Below are 16,243 nucleotides of genomic sequence, written 5' to 3' on the forward strand. Positions count from 1 at the left end.
AACATAAAGTGCAAACAGAATCTGACGTTGAAAAAAAGCGTATTGTCCTTTCAATACTGGTTTAGGTCCATTCCATATTACTGAGCTTGAACAAAGCCAAAGTGATTCTATTTGTTTGAATGTAGGGTTATAGGGTTAGGGTTTTTATACTGGTTGGATTGGTGGGAGGGGAAGATATACTAAAAAGAAGGAGCAAACATCAGGCTCTCAGGCATGAGGCAGGATGGGATACCGGAGCAAGTGCAGTGGATCTCTCCATATTAGAAATATTGGGTGGAATAGAGGACAATGCAGAATCTAGGCCTAGGACACAGGGGTAAAAGGTCAAATGAACAATCTTTTGAGTAAGAAGAGGTTTGTTAGTGGTGTAACCGGAAGGCCTCAAGCACCTTAAAGGCAGCCAGGTGGTTTTCTGTCATGAATGAAGAGAAGGTCTTTCTTCCACATCGAGGAAATTTGAGACGGTGAGAGGGTGTATTGTCATGAAGAGCATATTGAAAGAATGTTCTGGTACTTACACATTAAAACCTGATTTCCCATTTACTTGAGCATCTCTATTGATTCAGAGATTTGCTTTTAATCCATCAGGCCTTTCTAACACATGCTACACGCATCTATGTCTCCCTCTCCTTCACAGACTGGAATTCGTGTGTTTTTAATGCTAACCTAAATTAAAATCTGACGTTTCTTCTAAAACTATTGTGATTTATGACTTCCTTGACCTTTCAAAGTCTTAAAATGCAGTCCATGAAGAAAAGGCAGGCACAAACGTGTGTCTGATAGAAGCAGCTGGATGGATTAAAACATTCGGAGCATTGATGAAGAATGAAGTTTGGAGTTGTAAATTAAGAATATCCTTAAAAGGGCAGATCGGAGTTGTTGAGGCGCCTCTCGTTCATACAGGGGGATTCGAAGCATTTGATTCGACGTTAGGGGAGGACGGGGTGATTTGGTCTCCTGCCCGTTACGGACTTACTCTGCACCGAGGAGTTGGGCGCCTGCTTGGGCTCGGAGTTTTGCGGGCGGCCCGCGGGTTGCCAGATTGAATTAATGCTGAGGCTTCCAAAGCGTCTGGCTGTACATTGCACCAATGAGAGGAAGAAACAACAGGAGCAGGACAAACGAAAAAGAAGACATTTCAAATAGCACACTCGACAAGAAATACTGAAACAAGACACCCTTAAGCGGGGAAACGAACGGAGGAGGAACGGGGGAGAGAATGGCAGCAACAGGCAGAACTTGAGTACAAATTCGGTGGGAAAAGTAAACAAGAAAGAATGTACACATGACTGAGGAGAAGCACGGATGGAAGACATAGAGAGGAGGAAAAACAGCAACAAGCACGTCTACGGGGAGACACACGGGCAGAGAGACGTCAAGCTTTACCTTTAAGGTCCTCATCCTCGATAGTTGTGTTGGCACTCTCTGTAGATTCCTGGAGAAATGTGAAAGGATCTTTGTGAAACACTTTCAGACAGGACAGTTGCATTCATGGCATCACACCAATGCTAACAGAAATACGTCCTATTACCTTGTTTCTGTCCACTGGGTTGTGGATCACGGTAGTTTGTGGCTCCTGGAAGATTGAAAAGGAGTGAATAAACATTATTATTTGTATTTAAAAAGTAAGCTTGATGGCAACATAATGGCTGTGTACAAGACAAAACATGCATGGAATTGCAAATGATTTTGTTTCCAGGTATTAATGAAAATAATATATTGTAAATACAAACTACTAAATCCAAGAATGACAAGACTTTCAGAACTTAATCTAATTTCTCTCATTGGTGATTTATCATGTGTAGTGCATGTGTCCTGCATGATAATGGAGTCTAAAACACACGTCCTTCTCCCAATTCTGCTCAGGTTGCAGATTAAAGCTGAAAGTTTACTGTGAAAATTATCCTCCAAACAATACACTTCAGAGATAAACCTAGAGTATTTTGAAATCTCAATGCATGTGGATTGGTCCTCTCTAATACTCATTAGTCAAATCCCGATTCTCTAAAATGACTCCTTTTCCAGCTCAGCTAATGAAAAGAGATGGAACAAAAATATCCTATTGGTTTGGAGTATAATTGGAACTGCCATAGACTTTTCTTATCTAAGCAACTTAAAATTAAGTACAATCAAGTGCACACTTCTATAGCGTTACCAAAAACACAAGAAATAGCTCTGTGTCTAGAAATCTGATATATGGCAAACATTACATGAACAATATATACACTACCATTCAAAAGTTGTTGTTTTTTTAAAGAAATTATTATTTGTATTTAACAAGGACACAATAAAATTGACCAAACGTGACAGTAAAGAGATATATAATGTTACAAGATTCCCATTACAAATGCTTATCTTTATCTATTCACTGTTCAAATAAATGCAGCCTTGGTGAGCATAAGAGTCGTATTTCAAAAACATTCAAAATTATCTTAATTTTTCCAAAGTCTTGACTGGTAGTGTATGCTTAAAATACATACATCCATGTAAAATCCATGTGTTTTTACATGTATTGCTTGCCATATATCTGATTTATGGGAATTACTAAATCTCAAGAAATTCTACAGATTTTGGACCAGTTTTCTCTTGCAATATGAGTTAGATCTTTTTTCTTTTCTTTTTTAACAAACAGGCAGTGTATCACCAGAATGGGGTGATCCCTAGGTGTCACACACACACACACACACACACACACACACACACACACACACACACACACACACACACACACACACACACACACACACTAATTAATCAGCCTGGTGGTCTTTGAGCGGGACTGAGCGGAATTGATCATGTCTTGTCTAATCACCACCAGATTAGAGAAGATTACATATGCGTGCTTGTCACTTGTCTAAGAAACCCTCCGAGTGTGCATGGGAGTGACAGAGAGAAAGAATCTGTGTGTGTCAGTATGAGTGCGTCACTGTGTCGTCAGTCTGAGAGACATTTGTATACGTGGATGTCTGCATCAAACAATGTCAAGCTACACACAGCGAAGAGCTCAAAGCATATGAGCCTATCAACAGCAGCCATGCACTGAAAAGCATTCTCTCCAAGTACTTAAATTATGCATCTGCCAGACAAAGACACTCGGGTTCAACAAGATTTAGATTTAAACAAATTGGAAATACAAATGGGCAAAAGTAGTAAACTAATGGCAATACACCATGACTGTGCAAGCAAAAACCACAAGCGTTATATGGATTTTTGTGCTTGAGAAGGCATGGAACTATATAACATCAAGCAGAAGCAGTTGCTTTTGATGTTTCAAAGACAATTTTATTAAATACAAGCCTAAATTTCCTGGAATTAATAGTTCAAATGTTAATTAATAGTTTCAAAGAAAAACACGTGTGACATAAAGGTGACATAAGAGGTCAATAAAGTCATGCAAGGTTCGCAGAACTTGGGTAGACACACCAACAGCGCCAGATTTACTTGATTATCTTTGCATAATAACAGTCACATACTGTAAATGGTTTAAATTTACAAACCATAAAATGCATGGTTTTTATGATGCATCATTTAAGGCATCATTGACAATCTAGACAAACTATGTGAAAGCGTTCCAAAATTAGGCAGAAATCATAAGGCAGCATCATATCCTTTTCAGATAAACCAAATCCCAGAATGCAATGCAATATAAGAAATGTTGACTAAAAATAGATGTACAGTAAATGTACTGAAACATATTGATTACTGGGTATGTTTTCTGCTTGTTATTGTATTGTTAGCTTAGCAACATGCTAACATAAAACTTTTGAAATCAAATGTGAATTCTGTCTGTCATGTGCTTTATGTGATAAATGTTGGTTTGTGTTGCTGCATGATCAGATTGCTTGACTGTTAGGATGTTGCCTTACTAGCTGCCTGTGTAGGTAGTACACAGCAAGGTAGCTATTTAGGTTTTGGACCAGAGCATTGTGGTGAAATGGTAAGCAAATCTGGCTCGTTGGTAAAAGAGGGAGGGTCTACTGGGGTGACATTGTGCAGGGGGTGGGGTTGTTGTCATGGGTACCAGTGCTGGGACGGGGCCTGTGTCTTTAGGGCTGCTGGCTATGTTGGTTTTGTTGTTAACCTGTAAGTGGGATGAGGAGCAGATCACAAATTACAAAATATCAAACTGATGGGGTCTACAAGATCACACTAGGGATACAAAATTACACAAGACTGGGGAAAAAATTAGTTCTGTGACAGGGCGTCCACAACTATGAATACACAGATACACTGACAAGCATAGATTCACATGAGAGGGACATAATGAATACAACTCACAAACAACGGTGGACACAAATAAATAAAATATATTTATTATATTCTTCATTTTATTTGATAAAATTTACATTTTACAGTTTCCATATATCAATCAAAATTGCACCCATTTACTTTCCTAATAGGTGTTCCTGGTATTATCGTAAATATATCATCAGTGCACTTTCCATGATCCAATCAATTTGTATTGTGCATCACTATATGTTTTCTTTTGCAATTTCCTGTTTCAACCGCACATACAGTATGTCAGATTGTGGAAGTAAAATGGGTTGTGAAATTGAATTGCAATTCACATTATTAACATAATACATTCTTAAATTTATTTCATGTTCTCTCACATCAAATCTGATAAAGACATAAAATATATATGAGTGACAGGATTGCGCAACAAACCATCATCACATTTTGTTACTCATGTCAAAAACAGATGTAAGAAAACTCCTAGCTATTGTTTTAGATTATTTTTATTTATTTATTAGAAAATAAAATCAGACAAGAAATGATACCAGAAAAAAAGTAGATGGGGCGAATTCACTAAACACAATTACAAAAACCTGCATCTTTTGGGGTGTCTGGCATAGTGCTGCACCATGCATATTTAAATTAAAGTGCCCCTATTATGCTGTTTTAATTTAGTTTTCGAGGTCTCCAACAATAAAGTTAACATGCATCCAAGGTCAAAAAACACCTTTTTCTCATTATATACATTGCACATCACCTAATTTCTCAAAGAGTCTGAAAATGGTTTGTGCGAAGATTCAGTCTCTCTAAACCCTTCCTTACCACCAGTAAGACAACCCAGTCTGTTGTGATTGGTTTACCGCTTCCAACGCATGTCGGAAACGAAACGTCAATTAACATATCTGAATTTCAGCTACGGAGGCTTCTGATACAAACAGTAGCAACGGCGTTGGTTTTTCCATATAAATTCCAGCGCGAGTCCTCTTCTTTTTGAAGTGCAGAAAACAGCATCTTCTCAACATGTAGACAACACAAACTAAACTCTTCCAGGCCTCAGCTACAACTACAGTGTTTGAGGGCGGGTCAAAGTAGACGTTGTTCGAGGGCAGCCAATGAAAAGCGTAGGCTGGCATTATGCAAATGTGTTACATTGTTACGTATACGTAGGTATGAGACTGGACTTGCTGACGACTGATTTCTGCAGTTCAGAATCTATTCTTTCTCTTAGGAGGCAATAACTTTATTTGCCATGCACTTTGGTCTTTAAAAATTTGATAAAACATATTACACTCACAAACAGTTATATTACACACAAAGGTAATATTCGAAAAAGCATAATGGGGCACTTTAGGAAAGAAAAAAACCCTGCTTTCTAGATTAGGCTTATTATAGATTGCACTTTATTTTTAGTGATCTGCACTCAGCAAAATATTTTTGAGGTTTGATTGGAGGTTTGGTTGATTTGCATAATTTGCATTTCCTTAGTGAATCAAAAACATCCGTGATCAATAATTAGTTAGCATAATTTATTATTGGTGAATTCAATTCACCCATAGTGCTTTAAGTAAAATTAATTTTAATATAATATACTATATATATATTAAAACACTTAAATACTTAAACACAAATAAAAATGTGAGAATGATGGGTAATTCCATTTAATTTCCAGCCAATTCAGGGAATTAACTAAACTAGACATTTCACGAATGATTGAAAGGTCCAAATTAATTTTTTATGCCAAAATTGAATATATTTCCCATACAACCTGAAAATTGGAATTGAAATGGAATTCATCAAAATGCCACAGCATATATAATATTATATATTAACTATAGTCATTAAATTGGAAACTGATCCTATTTAAAGACCTCAGAACTCAACCTGAAGGATGCACAATGTTCTGCTGCAAGATTACTCTTGCCATTGCCAAGTACTCATGTTCTTTATATCTTAGTTTTGCCAAAAGATTAATAGGAAACAGACTTAACCCACCTTCACACCATCTGTCTTTTTGTTCAACAAGCTCTTGGCTGCTGTTGGGTTGAAAAATAAAAGAGAACATGAATAATTATGTATTACATTACAAATCCATGAAGGCACATGCAGCAGGCATTCTGGGATTATTGTTCTCCTTATTTTGTCACAAGACCTCGGGCAAGAGAAACAACTCACAGTCAAACAAATCATTCATTTTTAGGATAGGAACTCTTGATACATAAATGCAAGGCTATGGGATCAAAAAGATTAAACCCATGTCACAATCAAAACCAGAGTAAGCAATTCTATTCTTAGAGGATGTGCGTTTGTGTTTTATAAATTATATGCTGTACAATTTTCTTACTGCCAATGACTGTATTTGGACAATTTCAAGAAAAAAAGTGACACTTTTACCTTAGAACAACATAAATCACCCCTTTAAAATATACATAATTACTTTTCCTTCATAAGGTCTTGATGATTGAACTGTTTATGTGTTATGTGCGTAATGTAATGTAATATAATATATAATATAATAATAACCTTTAGCATTGCAAACATAGTTTACAGTCTTCAAACTTCTTGAATCAAAAGTAAAAAGCAGTGCATACATTTGTCCTCGAAGAAAGAGTTGCTTTAGAATAGTTGATCACAAATTAAGTGCAGACGACCATTCATCTAATGCATTACATTAAAGCTTTTCTATCATTCTATTATAACATGTTTCCAGCTACATTTTGCTAACAGCCAACATGTATGAGAAAATGCTAAACCTTTTAATTACACCTTTTTTTATAAATGTAACATTCCAGAATGTACATGAACACATCCAGATGGAAATGTAACCAGAAAATGAGCAAGCATTCCAGAAACCTGTTCTATGAGCAAGACAAGACACATTTACTTTCCCAGTAACTTACTTAAAATTATTATCATGATTACATTCATAAAGTACTGTTTGTTATTATATTATTAAATATGCGTAGTTGCAGTTTTAACCTGCAGTTTTATTAGAAAAATTACATGTAGACTCGATGGAAGTTAACGTTATGAATGTAATCTGTTTACATTACATTACCGTACATTACATGCAAACAAGGGTAATTAGCTCAGAGTAACAGGGAAGTGTGTCAAACAAGCAAACCAGCTGACTGGTTAGAGTAAAAACACATCCCCTTCTTATGTCCGATTAGACTCTTACCTCACAGGACACACAGGACCCCCCCCCAAAAAAGAGATAAAGCAATGATGAACAGGAAATAAATGTTAAATAAATTGTCTAAAAAGGAGTACTGTAACACCGCACTTTAAAACAGCCTTTGTTCAAAAAATATTAACTAATAACGATATGAAGTTCATAATATAAGAATATAAAAAAGAAGGGAGTCTAGGTATCACTTTATTTTGATATTCCACTTTAGACATTTTAACTTTGCAACTACACATCAATAAGTCATTAGAGTGTCTGCTTAATATCTGCTAACACTTGGTCCACCAACAGACAGTGCACTGACTATAAGTAACTTTGCACGTACGTCAACTTATTCTACTAACCTGAACCCAAACCTAACAGTCTACTAATACTATAATGAGAGTTAGTTGACATGTAGTTGCAAAGTTACTTATAGTTAGTGTCTAAAGTGGACTATCGAAATAAAGTGTAACCAGAGTGTAATACAGCTGTAGGATAAACACACTCAAACAAACACACTCACACATACAGGTCAGCAGAGCCAGACATACCTGAGAAGTTTCTTGTGACCAGGAGAGTGGTCAAAATTGCACCCTAGTTGCCAAAAAAAGTTTTAGAAATGAAAGAAAAGGAAAAAACAACAAGCAAGAGAAAAATGAAAGAAAGAATAGTACAGAAGCAACAGGAGGAGCAATGTATACCCTCATTTTTATAATGTATTTGGAGAATGCCTAATTTGCTAGAATAACTTTGAATATTAAATCATCACTGTATTGCAAAACTCTCCCTCATACATACTATTATTACTTATAATAATATAATATAACTTATAATTAACAACTAACTAACTTTTCATAAAAAGTGACAAATGTAATATAATTAGTTAGTATAATTTGATAGGGAGTAATGCAATAATGTAACGCATTACATTTAAAAGGAACATTGTAAATCTAGATCTTGCATGTAGTGAGTAGGTAAACGCATGTTGAAATTCATGTGAAGAAAGCTAAAGATTGGTCAAAAGACATCTAGAAGATGTTTGAGGAAAGTCTAAAAATAAACCAGACCAAAACTAACCTTGAGTTTCCTTCGGGCATTGAATTTCTTCAAGCACTCCACGGTTTCCTGTCTGTGCATCATAGACGCTACAGTGGAGCGTTGCTACAGAAAGAGAAAGAAAGACAAAGAATGATGGCAAGAGCTTATTGAGGATTAGGAAATGACTTTGTTGTATAATGAAGAAGAATGCATGTTAGTGTGTGTGTTTGTGTGTTGAAACACATACGCAGATCCAGGGGTGTTTGAGGGCTTCAGTAGCTGTAATGCGTTTAGAAGGATTGATAGTCAACATCTTATTAATCAGATCTTTAGCTTCAGGGGTCACTGTGTCCCACTCAGGAGAAGGAAACTACATGCAGAGATAAGACAACACAATAATGTGTCATTTCATAAGTTTGTATGAATTTGTAATCCTTGGAAGCCCAAGGAACTGAGGATGACATCAATTTATCATCGGGTAATCAAGTGGTTATCGGCATCAGATACATTTGTAGCTCTAATAGTGTGTTCTCTTAGTGTTCAGCCCATCTGTTTAAACCATTTCCAGGCAAATCATTAGAAATTCAGACTCACGTCATAAGCACCAGCCTTAATCTGCTGATAGAGGCGATGCTGGTCTTCATCCCAAAATGGAGGATATCCAACCAGCAGAATGTAGAGAATCACACCTATGAAAAATACATCTTATTATAACTACATTCAGAGAGAAATATTCTTCAAACTAATTCTCAAATATCAACTACACTTGACCTAAAGACTGGGCTACAATGTCTGTATTCAAGCAATCTTCTTCAAACAGCACACAGAGTAGGGTAGAAGTATATTTTTGGACACCTAATGTCATGTTTAATTTTGGGTGACAGACAGTCCCAAGATATTCTTTGAAGAAAGACAGTACTATTTAAATACTATGGTGCATGAATGTGGCAATTTGGAATCTATATCTCAAAGTACAATGGTATTACCATCTGTCCATCTTTTCGTAAGTAGGGAGAACATCCTGATGGTGAATTTGAATAATTGTGCAATCATTTTTGCATCAAGGCTAAATTGAAACATTCATTCAACTGCTTGAATTGGACTAACTAGTTTTAAGCCTAAAAACAGAAAGACAATTTACCAGGGACACTCCATTTGGCTGATTAGATTCAATGCTGCTTAAAAACTCAGGCTGCAATAATTTAATAATCAGTTAATGAGCTTCAACAGTGACATCCATCATACCAACTCGCTTATGAGGTGAACATTTTTGTGGCTCATTCAGTCCTTACCGCAGGCCCACATGTCCACAGGTTTGCCATAAGGATCTTTCCTCAAGACCTCCGGGGACAGGTACCCTGGAGTACCAGCAAAACCTGAACAAAGAATAAATGAACAGGTTTTTTTTACAGCATTTAATTATTGTTTAGAATATGAAAAAGTGTTATTTGCTAAGTTGGCTTGTAAAAGCTTAGTCATGCAGAATTGTTTACAGCATAATTACTAATACAGCAGTGTTCCCTATAGACTTCTGTTTTTGCAGCCTTTGCTTGTACTAATAATTACGTACTAAAAAAACTGAATTATGTGTGTAGCATATTTGTTTTAATTAAATATTCTCTTTACAACAATACACAACAGTTCAAAAGTTCAAGGTAAAGATTTTTTTATTATTTTGAAAGAAGTCTATGTTCAACAAGGCTGAATTTATTTGATCAAAATAGAGTAAAAACAGTAATATTATGAAATCATAGTACAATTTTAAACAATTGTTTTAAATTTTACTATATTTTAAAATTCTGTGATGCCAAAGCTGTCATTATCACATGATCCTGATCTAATATGTTGATTTGCTGCTCAAGAAACATTTCTTACTATTATCAATGTTGAAAACTGTTGCGCTGCTTAATAGTTTTGTGGGAACCAATTTGTTTTTTTGATCCAGTGTATAAACAACGTTTGTCAGATGTTAATTCAGCAACCACTATGATGCACTGAGGAAGTTGTCCCACTTTATATGGCTTTAAGTACTATGTACTTACATCGAAAAATAATTACAATGTACTTATTGTGTTCATGTTTTATTGTAAAACACTTTTGCTGCTATTGCGGTGTGATACGGGTAAGGTTAGGGACAGGTGTGGTGGTATGGTTAAGTTTAATTGTTAAGTTGTAAGGGAAGGGTCAACAGTGTAATTACAAATGTAATTACATAAATTAATTATAGCTGTAATTACATGGTATTTTAAAAATATAAGTATATGTATGTACACAATAAGTCCATTGTATCAAATTATTAATTTCAATATAAGTACATAGTACTTAAAGCCACTTAATATAAAGTCGGACCTTATAACATCAAATTCCAACATGCAACTCAGGTCAAATGTAATTTATTTTATAGCAACACAGCATATAATATTGTGTGGTACTTACCAAACCATGCCTGCTGATCACCCTGGACCTCTATGGCCAAACCAAAGTCGGCAAGCTTAACTGCCGCCCCCTTCATTTTACTGGCCAACAGCAAATTCTCAGGCTTCAAGAAAAGCATGCAAACACACAAGCATATCTCTAAATGGTCTTAATTTCTCCCTTAGGTAATGGCTTTTCTAAAAGCAGCTATTTATTGAATCAACATTTTTTTTAACAGCAGCCATGCTATGATGACTCATTCCTCCTCAGCAGGTTGAAAGACATTTCGGAAAAAATGTCTTTTTCAGAAAAAAAAAGATAATTCTGTCAAATGTCTGAATTGTATCTGCGCAAATGTGGATTGATTATCACTAGCTAAAAGTCTTTGTGAAGATTTCAGTAGAGGAAAGGATAAAATATAAGATTCTCAGACACAGCAAGGCTATTTTCTGTTAGACATTATGAGATCCGGCTACGTCAGACTGTGCTAAATTTAGCACTGGACTCTGCTACATTGAGCGCCACTGTCTGGAGAAGTGTGAGTGTGTGTGTGTGTGTGTGTCCTGACCTTCAGATCCCGGTGGACAATCCCATTAACATGGCAGTGATGAACGCTCTCCAAAATCTGCTGAATGCAGTGACTGAGAGAGAGAGAGAGAGAGAGAGAGAGAGAGAGAGAGAGAGAAAGAAAGAGAGAGAAAGAGAGAGAGAGAGAGAGAGAGAGAGAGAGAGAGACGGTGAAAGAGAAAGGTAAGACAGAGGAGAAGTGTGACAATGGTGGGCAGAAGGAACAAAGGTTATTTTTAATATTGTTATTTATTTATTTTTTATCAAGAAACAATCAGTAAAAAGAGAAGTCCCTATTATCTCTATGAAGTACACGTTAAGTTATGGAGGATTGTACATTAGAATGCATGCAGTCATTAATCATCTATAAATAACATGGTTCAGACTTCCTTGTCCAGCCCCGAAGACACATGCACATTTTCCTTTACACATGCAAAATTACACTTGAGGAGGCGAGGCTGTAAAGAGAAGCAGTGTATAATTTATCATCAGTATAAATAACTTGGACAAAAGAGAAACAGGCTCACAAAAGAGTCATGTGACCTAAAAGAACTGTCTGTAAGCATATTTTATGTAGAACAAACTTGACGTTAATGAATGTACTAATGTGCAACTGTTGTAATGTGTCCGTCTGCATGTTCTTACCTGGCATCAGCCTCGCTGTAATACTCTCTTGCTACAATGTCTTCAAACAGCTCACCTCCAGTAACCCTGAGGTCAAAGGTAAATTATTGCATATCAAAAGCTATTCAAAATCTCCACAGAGAAACTGTATTTGGAGATTTTTTAACAACGCTACATGCTATTTTTAAAATGGTTAATTCCTTAGGAGTTCTATTCTATACACAATCCTGAAGCTAGATTCACTAATCAAACAAGTCACTGTTACCAGAGAAACAGGGAATTTCCATAATTTACACAGTGGGGTGTTTTTGCGAGATAGTGGTACAGTTAGACTGTAAAGTGGAGTAACAACAGCCATTACGAGGGGGAGGGAAGACAAACCATTATTGCAACGCTCAATATGGCGGCTGTAGAAAGGACCTTTCAATCAAAAGAACAAACTGATCATTACCTATTATTTAACTTTTTAAAGTTTGTTAAGAAATGAAAACTGCACTCTAAGTACAGTGAAAATGCATTTTATTTATTTTATTTTACAATCGATACAATTAAGCATATTCCTTTTACAAGGAATTTGCTTGTATCTACAACATACGTTTACATTAACTGGACAGGATTTGAGCTAGAGAATAAAAATATATCATTGAATACCATTTTTTATCAGGTTTTACCAGATTTCTTTCTTTCTTTCTTTTTCTTTTTGGTGGCCGCTGAGTGAACTGATTTGCTACTGAGGAAAGCATTTAAACAGACCTAGCAGACTGGTTTTATTTTATGAGTAGTTCATACTAGTATTCCTCAAAATGTTGCGAATATCACGTAATATTGTGTAGTTTTAGCTATTCATGTCATAGCTGTTTGGTCCTTCTGGAGGTTAGTCTAATGATAAAGTGGGCTGTATTGTTGAGCTCTATTCAAATAACTACACTAAAAATCAACATTGTATGTTTATTCGTACAAAAGCTGACAGTATTCAAAAATAGCAGTGCAAGCATTTGTCAGACTGTGTGAATCTGGGTCACAAACAGTTGAATATCACTGAATATGACAGCTTGTGTCTCTCTACTTGTTTTTCTCCGCCTGCCTGGCCTTGTGTTCTCCTCTCTGTTTGTCCGTCTTTCTCCTATCAACCAGATCAGCGACTAGTAGAACTACATCATAAGACAAGTTTTGATTTCATACAGACAAAAGTCAGCAAAATCCACTGGTCTGGTCCATTTCTAACACTACGCTCACTCGCACAGTCAGTGTTTAGGATTGACAACCACCCAGCTAACAAAAATATGCTCTAAAACAGTTTTGCTAACTGTTTTTCCATTAAGTTATGAAAACGTTATTTCTGAATGTTCTCAAAAAAAAATTTAATGTTTAGAAAAATTTGGTCATACCAACGTTAAGGGAATATTCCATTTTATCATTCTGCAAACATTAATGGAACGTTACTTTTGAGTTTTCTCTGAACATTCTGAAATAAGCATTAACAATATATAAATAATGTTTTTGTGCTAATGGTTTGAGAACATTATTAAAGACCGGATATTTTTTGAACAAAAACATCTATTGTAACTGGAAGAACGTTTGTTCATAACTTTGAGAGAAACTTGCCAGAATGTTATCCAAAGTTAAGCGAACATTCCCACAAACAGGTATGACTCTTGAATAGTCCTGTTCACACAATAATATATTATATCATTTTGTTGTAAGAATTAGGGTCGTCATGCTTGTTCATAATCAAGCTGTTTGTGAACGTAACTATTTAACAGTCTAAAACAGGACTAACGTCTGTATTCAGCTGCTGTGCTTGTGTGACCGTAGCCAAAAAAGTATTTTCTTTTATTCTAGCTCACTGGTTTGCTGAAGGCTGCCCTCTGGGCACCGTCCTGCTATCACATAAATATCAGTAGCACTTTGTAAATGAGGCGGTCTAATACTAACCACACAGCCTATTGAGCCCATTAAGAATTGTGGAGGAAAAAGAGGATATCAAGTTAATATATACTTACAGATCAAAGACTAGGTAATGGAAGCCCTCCTCCGATATGCTGTCATGGAGTCGAACTACAAAGAGAATTTTGCTCTGTCATTTCCTCATCTTTAGTTACTATTAGGTAATACAGATCTCTGGTAGAATGTCTCTGGAAAAACTGAGTCCATTACCAATATTCGGGTGTTTCAGGAGACGGCAAATCCTGGCTTCTCTCTCCAGCTTCTGGTGATCTGAAACAGATTACAAAAAAAAAAAAATTTAGCTGATATATTGGAGATGTTTTAACTGACAAGGTACAGATCTGTTCATAAAACCGTGCTTTTTCATGTCTAATGTTTCTGTGAGAGCCCTGCAGATCTTTGAATCACCACCAGAGGACAGTGTTTTAATGCCTGCGAGTGTGTATGAGGGGCAGATGGCACCCTGACCTGCAGAAAACTATAAATAACCACATGCGCTCTTCTCTCTTCTGTACTAATCCCATATAAAAAAAACATACTAAACTTAACTCGCAAGCAGAAAAAAAAACACAATTCTCTAAAGAATCATGTGACACGATTCTTGATTCAACATACTTTTAAGCATCTGGCGACTGGAGTCAGTCACCATCAATTAACAAGCCTTTTAACACACAAAGGAAAAGACAAATTAGGAAAGCACATTTTGTTTCAGAAATGCTCCTTACTGCAGCAAAGTGTGCAGTATATATATAGCCTACTAATTATAACAATTATAAACGCTTCAACATTGTCACTTGACCTCATTATGTTGCATGTTAAATTCAGCAAGTGGTGCAGAGTTATCACAGAATGGAATTTGTTGTTGCATTTTTATTCATTTTTGTGTCTAATAAGGTCTTAACGTTTGGCAGTCTGATCAAATAACGACTTAAGAAGAATTTGAAAAATAAAGAGGGAACGGAAGGTTAAAAATACACAAATACTGCACAATTTGGTTTCATTCTGGTATTTTTGCGTATTGTGCACTGTATAAATACTGCAAAAGTAGCATGAAATGCATGCTAGTACTGCACGCATCCATAAACGCAGCTGATTAGTGAAATGAAGCCTGATGAATCATATGAAAATGTGATTCATTTGAATTTGAATTGAGATCATAAATGAATAGCGCACGTCTGCGCCGCCACATTCAGTTCCTTCTCTCATTTTTGTTCAGATGGAGGGAATAAATTAGGATAAAATAGCATGCACATTAGCTCAAATCACTAAACTTCCCATTTTTACAGATGAGAATCAGTATATTTCGGTTTATCAGTTGTCATCTCAGTTTTTCTCAATTCTCCCACTCTCTCTTTCTATCACTAATCAACCCCACCCCCACCACCCCCCTACCTCCACAGGTAGTCCACCTACCAACCGGCCAGACATCTGTTGTCTAGCAACTCCTCCACCAATCACAACGCAAAGGCCTCTCTTCCTCTCTGCAGTGGAACCAGCCCTGCATGCAAATATCGGAACCCTCTGGATCCCAAAGAACCCAAGCAATTACAGCAGAACTCTCAAACAATCTCCTGTCACCTCAGACAAGTGAGACAACAAGTAAATGAATAGGTTCTTAACGATGTATAATTATAGCACCATCTTCTCATGACTTCACAGTTGGTTACATAATTCTCACATCACATTTTTTTTTTTTTACATTGTGCATTCCCAAGACATGCTCAGATCTACACCGAAGCAGATGGCTTATTCATACATCTGAACAATATCAGTGCCATTAATCTGGACCAAGAAAGAACAACCACTATCATAAATAACACTTTCATTATTGGAAAACAGCAATGAAACAATTTATACAGCAGACCAGAATTATGGATCTTCTAGCCACTGGCACACACTGTTCATAAGGACAAACATTAGGCTATCAATCGTAGCATCAGTTTGGAGCAAAACAAATCCATCTCAATCATAAACCAAGGCCTGGATGTGTGTGACATGACAGCAGATTTGTGGATCCTGGCATTTTTACATGGTGTTTATAAAGTAGTCTATTGTACTGGACTATTTACAGGTGAATCAGGCTTGTCCGTAGTAGAGCAGTTTGTGTACTACATATGCAGTACAGTATGTGTAAAATGCTTTCCGGTCAGTTAGCAGGGAAAGGCCTACATTTGACTGTCCTGCCTCCTCCCCTCTTTTCTCTGCTGTTCTCTTTTTTATTTGCTATCTGAAGCTTTCCGCACTGCA

The 16,243-nt window shown here is 36.3% G+C and overlaps 1 protein-coding gene across 9 annotated transcripts in view; it reads right to left on the reverse strand.

Moving 5' to 3' along the window:
* Positions 1-16,243, reverse strand: part of camk2d2 (calcium/calmodulin-dependent protein kinase (CaM kinase) II delta 2) — a 44,662-nt gene that overhangs the window by 5,164 nt on the left and 23,255 nt on the right. For 3 of the 9 annotated variants that reach the window (XM_079616389.1, XM_079616390.1, XM_079616393.1), the window contains 14 exons: positions 14,207-14,266; positions 14,053-14,107; positions 12,071-12,136; positions 11,427-11,499; positions 10,880-10,982; positions 9,736-9,819; positions 9,038-9,132; positions 8,691-8,813; positions 8,483-8,566; positions 7,957-7,999; positions 6,229-6,269; positions 4,022-4,081; positions 1,532-1,576; positions 1,387-1,435 (listed from right to left, as the gene is read on the reverse strand). In XM_079616389.1, coding sequence (XP_079472515.1) covers positions 1,387-1,435; positions 1,532-1,576; positions 4,022-4,081; positions 6,229-6,269; positions 7,957-7,999; positions 8,483-8,566; positions 8,691-8,813; positions 9,038-9,132; positions 9,736-9,819; positions 10,880-10,982; positions 11,427-11,499; positions 12,071-12,136; positions 14,053-14,107; positions 14,207-14,266 — 981 coding nt within the window. Of the gene's footprint in view, positions 1-976; positions 1,076-1,386; positions 1,436-1,531; positions 1,577-4,021; positions 4,082-6,228; positions 6,270-7,956; positions 8,000-8,482; positions 8,567-8,690; positions 8,814-9,037; positions 9,133-9,735; positions 9,820-10,879; positions 10,983-11,426; positions 11,500-12,070; positions 12,137-14,052; positions 14,108-14,206; positions 14,267-16,243 lie in introns of all 9 variants that reach the window. The other 6 variants (XM_079616391.1, XM_079616396.1, XM_079616395.1 and 3 more) reach the window with 4 other exon arrangements.

This window comes from Phoxinus phoxinus (assembly GCF_949152265.1).
Source record: "Phoxinus phoxinus genome assembly, chromosome: 6".
NCBI lineage: Eukaryota > Metazoa > Chordata > Actinopteri > Cypriniformes > Leuciscidae > Phoxinus > Phoxinus phoxinus.